Source organism: Diabrotica virgifera, chromosome 1 (genome assembly GCF_917563875.1).
Source record: "Diabrotica virgifera virgifera chromosome 1, PGI_DIABVI_V3a".
Lineage (NCBI taxonomy): Eukaryota > Metazoa > Arthropoda > Insecta > Coleoptera > Chrysomelidae > Diabrotica > Diabrotica virgifera.
In genome coordinates this window covers 38,813,411-38,825,519 of record NC_065443.1, presented here as the reverse complement: position 1 = coordinate 38,825,519, position 12,109 = coordinate 38,813,411, and the positions used below count along the sequence as shown (strand labels likewise).

The following is a 12,109-nucleotide window of genomic DNA, read 5'->3' as shown; positions in this document are numbered from 1 at the left end:
ATATTCTTTAAGTGTCATGACCTAGAACTATTGTTTATAAAAACCGTTTACTTTATTGCTGTTGAGAATAGTGGTTTTTCGCCATCTTCTTATCAAAATCTTTAGTCATGGCGTTTTTCTTCTACCTTAATTATGTTTGCCTTTAATTTCATTTTTAAGTGTTGATAGGTTTCGTTTGTTCTTCTCGTTGCTCTTTACTGGCGAAAATTTACCAGTTGGGTACACTTTCTTTTTATATTGACGGAAAACCATGAAATCTGCATTTGATATAGTTGCAACATAATTTTGTCACCCATTTACCAACGCTTGTTCTGCTTTTGCAATTATTTGATAAATTCATTAATCCAAATATAAATGTATAGTCAAGTTATATATTTATGGTTATCGGGTATTATCCGACCATAAATAAATACATAAAAAGTTAATCCATAATCGAGATAGTGTACACAATTAATACAAGCCAATAAAGGTAAGGCAATTATTAAACAATTAAGGAAAAGTACACAAGTATTTTCAATTTTTGTTTTCACAATTTTTTAAAATTCCCAACATTTTGCTAATACTGAGGATTCTACAACAATGTACTATTGTGGCAGCAGGAAATTCAGCAACTTATCCCTAACATTCTACAGACCATTTAGAAAAAAGGAATACTTTATTACATAGAGAGCAATAATGTACTATTTTTCGGAATACATTTCTTTCTAGTCAACGATCTACTAGACTTTCTTCTTTTACTTTTATTTAGGCATATTGCCTGTTTTTATTGAACATTGTCTCTTATTATATTCTGACTATTGTCACTCCATGTCTTTGTAGATTGACCTATATTTCTTACATGACTGGCCTTTTGGCTACGCCAGTGCCATTAACTTAGTTAAAAAAAAAACTATATTTCTTCCTATTTGCGATTTATCTAGGACTATTCTAACTATTCTATTTTGTAAATTAAAAGAGAAAGTCTCAGTAGTTGGCATGAAATCATTCAAATGGATTGTAAACTTCCAGAACATTTTCAACTTTTTCAGATTACCATCAGTGAAACATTCTTTTCTGTAGTTTAACTTAGCCCACTATTTTGTGTATAAAACTTTGATGTTACATGGTTTTCAATTAATATTTAAATTTGAAGCCACACTAGGTGTATGTTAGTAGATTAACTTATGCAGCAACATGGCTTCCCTGCTCGAACAACAGGGGTGCTTATCTTTTGAAGGATCCAGACCGAACTATACAGAGTCCGTTTACTGGTGTTCCGTTAATTTAAGGTGTTCCGTTCCGTTAATTTAATTTAAAGTTCCGGTAATTTTGCCGCTGTGTGTATTAATGAGTAGAATTAGTGACTATAGTTACATAGAACAACAAGCTTAATACTTTTAAGGGGCTATCCTAGTGTAAAAGTGCGAAATTCATATACTTTTTTGGGAATTTGGGAATTTCTAACATAAAAAGTACGGTACCGATTGTTTTGAAAATTTGCATGAGCATTTATTATAAAAATAAGTACGTGTAAAACAATTTTCAAAACTGTGAAAAATTGTGAAAAATATTGAAAACTAAACAATTTATGCGCCATCTACTGGCACCGTGAAAATAAAAACATGGCTCCACTCTGCAGTGATTGGGACTAATAGAGACCTTGAAACATAAAATTTCAAAGTGATTATTGAAATATAAGTTATTTCCTATACCATCAACTAGGATTTATGAAAATATTAAAATTTGGAAAAATGATGAAGTTAACTTGTTTTGATTGGAAATAAACCAAAATTTTAGTAAGAAAATGATTTTGTTAACGTTTCGACGCCCAAATTTGGTGTCGTTGTCAAAATACAAAAAATATTAATGAATTAAAGAAAAATGTTGTTGCTTAGTAAAAAAAATCTTCTAATAATTTATTTAATCTGACTCATTTATATCGGCAATTCAGACATTTATTATACATTTTAAAGTAGAAGACTTTAAAATGATATTGCCAATATTTATGAGTTGCATTCCTGGGACGACTTTACTGAAAGATAGTTCATTCGATTACATGAAATCAACACCATCTCAAGAATATCCGTCACAAAAAAATCATAACATATGTGATCTGTCTTTAAAAAGACAACCACATGCAATGGTGACAGTAAAACTCTCGCGCTAGAGATTCCATAGTAAATTACGAGGGAAAATCAGGAAAAAACCTCGTGATACTATTCCGACATCGTAAGTATTAAGTCTCACTTTAGTTTACTCTCAAAACTAATACCAAATTCTGACCTTAAAGTGAGACTTACTACTTACGATGTCGGGATAGTATCACGAGGTTTTTTCCTGGTTTTCCGTCGTGATTTACTATGGAATCTCTAGCGCGATAATTTTACTGTCACCATTGCATGTGGTTGTCTTTTTTAAGACAGATCACATGTTATGATTTTTTTGTGACGGATATTCTTGAGTTGGGGTTGATTTCATGTAATCGAATGAACTATATTTCAGTAAAGTCGTTCCAGGAACGCAACTCATAAATATTGGCAATATCATTTTAAAGTGTTCTGCTTTAAAATGTATAATGTATGTCTGAATCGCCGATATAAATGAGTCAGATTAAATAAATTATTAGAAGAATTTTTTTACTAAGCAACAACATTTTTGTTTAATTCATTAATATTTTTTGTATTTTGACAACGACACCCGATTTGGGCGTCGAAACGTTAATAAAATCATTTTTTTAGTAAAATTGTGGCTTATTTCCCATCAAAACCAGTTAATTGCAAAAATGCCACAAGAAAATAGCTTCAGAACAACATAAATGATGAAGTGTTGAATTTTTTTAAATTAGCTAAAACATTTTCAGTTTCAAAAACCGCCAAATTGACATTTTTATCCGATCAAAAAACCCCTATAGAAAATAACTTATATTTCAATAATACGTTTGACATTTTATATGTCAGGATCTCTATTAGTCCCAATCACTGCAGCAGTGGAGCTGTTTTTATTTTCACGGTGCCAGTAGATGGCGCATAAATCATTTAATTTTCCATATTTTTTATGTAAATTGTTTTACATGGACTTCTTTTTATACTAAATGCTCATGCAAAATTGCAAAACAATTGGTACAATACTTTTTATTTTAGAAATTCCCAAAAAAAGTATATGATTTTCGTACTTTTACCCAAGGATAACCCCTTAATGAGATAAGTTAATTGCATCAGAAAAATATGGAAACAAGTTTGAATGTACATGAGAAGAGTTTGAACCTTCGTACCGTTAACATCGTATCGAAGACGAGCTAGGTAGTTATCAAAAAGCAATTAACAGAAAATGTATCGTTTCAACAAGTAAATATAAATAAAAGTTTATTTATATACAAGTTAAGTTTTTGTGACAGTGGTACATAACAAAAAAGCAGTAAGTGATATATGGCATATTATCGACTTTTCACGTAAATTTTTGAAATAATAAATATTTCATTGTATTATAATATACAATAATTGTATATACCAGTAACATTTTAAACACATTTTCAATTTTATTGCGATTTATACTGACAAAACTGGAGTAGGTTTTCCCAATAGGGGGACAGGGCCCCACTCACTCTTGCGGGTGATACCTGTTCTTCTAAAATGATATCCACCGAAGCAAGCATGGATCAACAATCTCAACAAAACCAAATTTCACCGAAAAGCTACTCAGCAGTGACAAATCAATATAAATTTCCGTCTAGACAGCTAGCACTAGTCTTTAGTTCAATCGAAAATACTCCACTTCATGACTACCTAATCCCTCTTGGTAACATTATTCAACCTAAAAATATCATTTTCGCCTCCCGCCTTTCCAACAACCGAGTTTGCATTTATCTTGCGAACAAAAATATCCTAGATGAGTTTTTAGATAAGCATGGCCAAATCACTATCCGAGGAGAACTTTTAAAGGCTAGACGACTTATAACACCTGCCGAAAGAATTGTTATGTCACAAGTATGCCCGTCCATTCCACACTATGTCCTTGAAAAAGAACTGCAAAAAATCGGTCTACATCTTGTATCTCCCATAACATTTCTAAAAATCGGTGCAAATCTTCCCGAGTATAGCCATATCCTAAGCTTTCGACGGCAAGTATATGTTAACCCTCACAATTTAACCATCCCAAGCGCCGTAACAATAGCATTCGAAAACACAAACTACACAATATTCATTTTTCAAGATGGAAACGTCTGCTTCAAATGCAAAAAACCAGGACACGTGGCAGCAGCCTGCACCGAACCTAAAAATATATCTGCGACACAACAAACTCCACAAAGTTCTATAACTTCAAAGACTACAACTGTAGCCGATTCGGCTGCAGAAACAGCAACAGCATCAATTCCTACGCAAACTCTTACCAGTACAAATAACCAACCTGAAACGTCTGAATCTAATCAAGCTCCAACCACATCATCACACCAAAGTACCTTTTCACAACATACTGAGTCAAAATTTCCAAATGTAAATACAGAAGTGACCGAAAACAAAGAAACTCATTTAAAACGCTCTATAAGTGAAGTCGCCTCTCCAGAAACCGATATTGCACTTCAAAAAAACCCATTTGTAGTACCAAAACCTACAGCAACTCGAAAGAAACCAAAGACATCTAAACTTGAAGAAACAACGCATTCGAATGTATCCATTTTTAGCATGTTACATCCAGCCAAAACCTTTATCAATAATCACGAACCACCATTTCCGCTAAACTGTGATCAATTATTCATCCTCCTAGAGAGCATAGCTGGCTTATCGAACCCCATAATCAAAATCAATGACTTCACTTCTGATTTGAGAGGTCTCAGTGACATGTTAAAGAAAATCCGTCCCTACTTAAAAGAAAGATCAATAAAAACAAGGCTGACCAACTTGAATAAAAAGAATGTGTGTGTGTACTTTGTACGCACGTAAGAAGATATTCTTCTATTATATAATAGGTAATTTAAACGAAGTAAATATACTTAAAAGGTTATTTGTACTTATTTTATTTAAAAATCAAACTAACTTTCTTAACACTTTCAAAAAAGAAGAATATCTTCAAAAATTATATAATAATATACTTCAATCATAAAATCTATAAAAAAAAATAACTTGCTTGGGGCTCGAACCCACTTCACGTCTACCGCACCGTACGAAAGTTGACGGCATTTCAAACTGCACCAAACTCTCGTATACGTCATGTGGGAATATACACAAACTAAACGTTTACACCATAAATTTATATGAATTTAATAAAATTATTAGTTTGATTTTTGTCAAAATAAAATATAACAAAATATAGAGTAAGAAAACGATATATGAAATGAAGATTTGTAGAAAGTTTGTTCGTAATCAGATTATGTAAATTAAAGCATTGCCTACTAATAGGTAACTACATTATTTTGTTTACATTTTCCAAATAGATAGGTATTGAAACTATTAGGTATTTCCAACTGAAACATTTAGAATTACGTACCTGCGGCTTTTCAAAACTATTTAAAAAGTCACTATAATTATAAATTTGATTTTATTTCTGTCCACACATCAATAAAAACTAATATTATACAATATTTTTGTTTACCGATAACCTCCATATTGAACAATTATTGACAGATCATTTCAAAATTTCAACACCCAATCAGAGCCCGTATAACCACTAATACCATACTGTCGGTGTGCGCATGCGCGGGGATCAATTAAATTTTACCCTCAATCGATTCGGCGCTAAAGAAGAATATCTTCAAAAAATACTTGCTCATCTTGGAGAGGTGAGCTCCGGATTAGAAAGTGATGCATCACAGTCATCATAGATTAGCAGCTGGTTTCTATCTATTGTTATATTCTCCTTTTTACTTTCAACGAACTATTTGCTCTGAATCGTGCCCTAAAACATGCAAACCTCTTAAATATTTCTGTTTCTCACCGACTCGCCCAACTCTCTCCTTGCAATACAGCATCTGTATCCTAAAAGTCCTTTAGAGAAACTAATAAAAACTGGACTACAAATTGCACAAGAAACCAACACGACTCCGAAATTTATATGGATCCCATCACATATAGAAATTATCGGCAATGAAGAGGCAGACAGAAGTACTCGTAAAGCAGCAATCAAGTGCGGAATCTGAATTAGTGCGCAAGTGTGTATGTAGTGATCTCAAAACGTTTTTTTTTTTACAAAAAGTGATTGGTCATTTGAGGGTCCAAAATATCAAAGTGAACGTTCAATAAACAATCTACCAAACACCCTACCAACTTTATCAGGAGAAAACTGTCCAGTGAAAGACTTACTATCTAATCTAAATCAATATTTTTGTACCAAATCTAGCTATTTGTTATTTGTTAAAAATCATTGTTAACCTTTGTTTATCTAGTAATGCCGCTAATAACCTGTTGGTGGATGCGGTCACTTTTCTTTAATAAAAAAAAAAAAAAAAAGTTTGAATGTAGTAAAACAGCCGGGTATTGAAGAAGAGATAAGCCGAAAGTTGTAGGAATAGGCGCAAAAGGACATAAGTGGAAAAATTAAATGACCAAATTTAGGGGATACATTTTCCGGTAAGTCTATCTCTATCTAAGGATGTCACAGTTTTCCAAGCGAAATGAACGGCAATCCATCACTGCGTGAAAGAATTAGAAAGGCAGGAAAGAACGTTCCGTTCAGTTGGCATCTTTACAGATAGTCAGGCAACTCTTAAGGCACCCAGTTCTGTAGAGGTCAATTCGAAGCTAGTACGGGATTATGTGTGTGCCTCAAATAAACTAGGAGACCGTAACACAGTGGTTCCAAATGCTGAAAACGTGGTCATGAGGCAAAAAAGGAGTCCCTATTTAGGGATTTTCATGTTTACAGTTGTTTTCTCATACTATCGTAGAGTCCTAATACGCAGGTATGACGATCAGACTGGATGTATTCTGGTTCACAACTCGGGAACAAGTGGGTCATGTCCGGGGTTATTTTGGTCGGCAGAGAAAGTGAAAAAGAACGCTATATTGAAAACGCTGTAAAACGTTTTGTAGTTTATCAATTTTATCGCTGTAAAGCAGATTCTTCTTTTTTAGGTATGTAGTGATGTAAGATGTAACTTGATCAACATTTATTAACCATAAATTCCTTAAATTTGTTAATGCATAAATAGTGAAAATATACTTGAAATAATTAAAATTTTGTAAAGATGCATTCAAAAAGTACAAAATTCTGCATAATTCTGCGACTAATGTTTATTAATCTTAAAATATATAGTACGGAGATACAGAATCACTTTGGTTTAGCTGCCTATAACTGCCTATGCATTGCTGGCAGTTGTTTGAATACAAAAGTGGGAAATGACGCATATTACATAATTCTGGCGATTGTTGAGTATGTATGGGCAGTTGTACATAAGTAATAGGTTCTGAATATTGTACTTCATAAAGAAAATGTATTGGTAATCAGCAGTTTCAAAAGTTCCTTATAATATAAAATTTTAATAAAAAATGCGGCTAAAATAAAGTTTTCGAATTTCTTTCGTCCATATTGGATCCGCCATTTTGTTTAAAAAAAAAGTAAAGTTAGATTTGTAATCAGCGACCTTAAAATCTACCAAATTTGACAAAAAAATTTCATTTGACAAGGTTAGGGTAGCCTGGGTAACGGGGCACGAGGGTCATAAGGGCAGTCAAAAAGCAGATGAAATGGCCGAATAAGGCTCATCAATGCAATTCGTTGGACCGAAACCCTTCTACGGTGTTGCAAAGACAGTAACAAGAACGGCTACAAGAAAGTAAGCTGCTCACAAATCTTTGGAATGGTGGAGGAATTCACCAGGACAAAGACATGCGAAGCAGTTCATTACAGAATATTCGGCCAAAATTTACGGCAGAGCTAATAAGCAAAGACAGGAAAATAGTCAAAGTAGGTCTGCTAACAGGGCACTCTAAGCTGAATAGGCACTTAAAGTTGATGGGATTGTCAGATGATGACCGGTGCAGATTCTGTCACCTGGAAGAAGAAACAGCAGAGCACATTTTATGTCAGTGTGACAGTCTGGCAAATGTGCGGTTCTTTGCATTAGGAGAAGAAAATCTACCGGCAAATAGCTACATGGAAAGTTCAGTCTCGAAGCTATTAGACCTTTTAAAAAGGGTTAGGCTAGAGAATGTAATCTAGAACTAGAGAACCACAATAGATCTGAAAAGGTCGCAGTGGAATAGGCCAAAAGGCCACCTCTTAAATCTATCTATCTAAATGACGAAAGCATTTGCCTAAGAAATCCTGCCAACTATTGTATATAACAGCATGATAGACTGTGTCACTTTCCTATTCAATGGAAATGCGCACAAATCATTATGATTGCGAAACCGGGCAATCCGCCTACAGAACCCTCCTCCTTTCGTCCTATAAGCCTTGTACCAATAATGTCAAAAATTTTCGAAAGACTTCTCCTAGTCCGAATTTTCGAAAGAATAAACATAAATAGCATAATACCATTAAAAGTCAGACAAATGTCTTGGCTGATAGGTAAAAGATCCCAGTTATCATTAGAAAACAAAGTATTAATCTACAAAATTATACTAAAGCCGATATGGAGTTATGGTATAGTTATGGGGCTGCAGCAAACCGAGCAACACTAAAATACTGCAAACTTTCCAATCAAAGACGCTGCGCATGATAGCGAATGCACCATGGTACGTTTCCAATATAACTATCCATAATGACCTTGGGATACCATTCATCGAAGATATTATTAAACTACAGTCGAACGCACTTATTAGAATAGCCTTCGTGCCAAGCAAAAATATTCTTATAAGCGGGATATTCTAATAACCGATCATTGGTGGCTAGCTGAAATAAGTGTACCGAATATACGTTATGTTATAATAGTACATACTATGTCAGTATGCATATGCATATGGTTTTAGGTCTTTTTATATCAATAAAAATTTATAATCTATTTACAAAAATAATTACGAAACGATTAGACAATAAATTGGAATTGGGTTTTAGAAAAGACTTCCGAACAAACGATTAACTATTGGTAAAAATAATCATATAGAAAAATGCTGTTTTTACAAACAGCTAAGTGTGTGGCAATGTACCTATAGAAATTTGTAGACAAATGAAATTATTTTATGACCTTGTCGGCATACGACTGAATTTTCTATGGGAAAGGAGCGTTTACTCATAACACAGTAATAAAGTGTTTATTAAGTACCTCACAAACCTTAATAATATACAAAACAGCAGGCTTTCGAAGCTCTTACCGACAAACCATTATATCAGGCAAATTTAAAATTTTTAGGAAATTGTACCTACGTAAAAATTTATTTGTTGACCTGAAAAAATTATTCTAAAAAGCGGTATTAGGTTACTAAACCATATTCTAATAAACGGATAAATTTAATAAAGGGTAAATGGAAACGTTTCGGGACCTCGAATTTATATTCCATAAACCGGGATATTCCTATAACCGGTACTCCAATAAGCGGGTTCGAGTGTATACGCAAACAAAGTCGAAGAAAGAAATCTCGCCCATGAAAGTCAAACTATTCAACAACTCTACCAGCCTCCACTTGTGGGAAGAAGACTGAAAAGGACATGGCCAGAGGACCTAACTGATTAAGTGTATTGGAGAACCGTCGATGGATGGTGCCCAAAGCATGACAGGATTCACTACTGTTGCTACTATTTGCTAAATACTCTGTGTTGTAATTAGAGTAGATTGTAAATTTGCACTTAATAAAATGATAAAAAAAATGACGAAAGACATATTTCTTCTGTAATTCTCCGTTTGTTTTTATTCGGGTCTATAACTATTTAATGCAATAATCTTAGTAAATAATTTCCACATCATAAGTATTTGGTTTTAAATTGCTGCTATTTTTTTAGACCTAATCCCCAACGATCATCCAGCTAACATTAGAAAATTATTGCAAATGTCTGTGAAAAAAAGATTGATGGCAGAAAGAAAGATAGGCTGTATGTTATCTGGAGGACTGGATTCTTCATTGATAGCAGCACTACTGGTAAAAGAAGCTAAATCTGCCAACGTCCCATATAAAGTTCAGGTAAATTTCTATTATTTCAATTAAAATTTTTTGTTTTTCTGATAGAAATTCACTGAAAAATCTACAAAGTATACATAAAACAGCATATCGTTGTCCTAATCTGTAAACTGCGTAACTCCATAATTTTGTGAAAATGAGTTATTACTGCCATCTGTTTCAAAAAGTTCCTACTTATCGTTTAAAAAAGGTAGCACTCTTCGTATACACCGTATCTCCCTTGTCGCCAAATTTAGTACAAAAATTTCTTAACTCCCTCGTTTGTCATCCCACACGACAAGAAAAAGTTGGTGGTAAGTAATACTTTTAAACAATATACAAAATGTTAGTAATATGTGTATCTGTACAATATTTCCGTTTTACCATCTTTTTTTTAAAGGGGGATACGTAGTATTCGCATTAATCTTTGGAGAGATAGTTTTTTGATAAATGGAGTTCGCAGTTTACAGATTAGGTCGACGATATATTTACGTCATGTTTTCCATTGATTTGGTTTTTTATTACAATTGTTTCGAGGTAAATGTCGATTTTTATTCTATTTGAATTGCTTAGGGTACCAGAAATTGAAATCAGGAGAAGAGTTAGGCGGGGATGTATTCTGTCTCCACTATTATTCAATGTGTATAGTGAATCCATTTTTGAAGAAGCATTACTATCTGATAGTGAAGGAAAATAATTAACGGAAGAAGTATTAACAACATTAGATATGCAGATGACACCGTTATTATGGAAAGCTCTGCTGAAGAACTCAAACTATTAGAGCAGGGCATTTAGCACAAAATAAGTCTATTTTTAAATACAGCCCCTAGAGAGTTGCAACTTTTTGTATTGTGTTCAGGATGATGCCAGGCAAAAAGTCTACTATAGAAAAATAGGTGGAAATGCATATTTGAATGTATCAATTTAGTGCCTAAATCCCTCGAAACTCCAGAAGATGACATGATCCTAGACACCAGGTGCTCCGGGTGTCGGTTCTCATGGCGTATTCGTTTTCAGCAACCCCAAAAACCGCCCGAATAATCTATTTGGAATCAATTCAATGCCGAAAATCATCGAAAATCTAGACGATGACGTGTCGCAGTGACAGTGGGTACCAGGTGGTCCGGGAGGTCGGTTCTGATGGCGTAGTCGTGTTCAGCGACCCCAACAACCCCCCGAGTAATCAAATATGGCCCTTAATATGTTGATTTTGACATGTTTATGCACTTTTGGATGCATTTTATGCAGTTTAAAATGCAATTATGCATTTCCACCCATTTTTCTCTAGAAGACTTTTCTCGAGTTCATCCTGAACACAATGCAAAAAGTTGTTGTATTTATAGTCCAGGAACCTAAGCTTTTCACCTCGCAATTTTTACAGAATGGATCGATTTGCTTGAAAATTTGAGAATAAGTAGTGGATAGTCCAAGGATCAAAATTTATATGATGCCGAAAGGCGCTTTTACCATGGGGGTGGTGCCACCCCATCTCGAGGGTGGAAATTTTTTATTATATTTTGACCGCAAAAATTGATAAAAATATTCATTGTAAGCAAAAAATGTTCTATACATTTTTTTGAGAAAATTAATAGTTTTCGATTTATTCGCTATCGAAAGTGTTAGTTTTATATCGAAAAAATCAATGCTTTTCGATAATACTTATTTTCGATTCACTCAATTTTTGCCGTAGAAAAAATTTTTTCAAACTAAGTTCTTGAGAATTAAATGACCTACAATTTCATATTTAAACATTTTTTCCTATCTCTGATGGTAATCTTTCTATTCTGAAGAAAATGGCATTTTTTAATAAACTACAAAAATTCGTTATTCGCTTTTAACTCCAGTTTTTTTAAACTAATCATTCTAAGCCAGTCAAACGTCTAGGATCTATTAATAATACATAAAAAAAAGAAGAATGAATAAGGCCAATGACTAAAAACATCGCTAACTAACATTATTATGCTTCCAATTGGATTTCTCCTTTTTTTTTTTTTCAAAAAAATATATTGATTTTTTAACCGCAACTTTTCTATTTTTTATCTTAGAAAGTTTGGTAAAAAGAATTTTGTAGGTTTTTACAAGATCTATAAGTCTATTAGTATTAA

The 12,109-nt window shown here is 33.4% G+C and overlaps 1 protein-coding gene across 1 annotated transcript in view; it reads left to right on the top strand.

The window, feature by feature from the left end:
- Positions 1 to 12,109, top strand: part of LOC114335939 (asparagine synthetase [glutamine-hydrolyzing]) — an 80,057-nt gene that overhangs the window by 46,016 nt on the left and 21,932 nt on the right. The window contains exon 6 of the mRNA XM_028286233.2: positions 9,850 to 10,028. Within this exon, the coding sequence (XP_028142034.2) occupies positions 9,850 to 10,028 (179 nt within the window). The remainder of the gene's footprint in view (positions 1 to 9,849; positions 10,029 to 12,109) is intronic.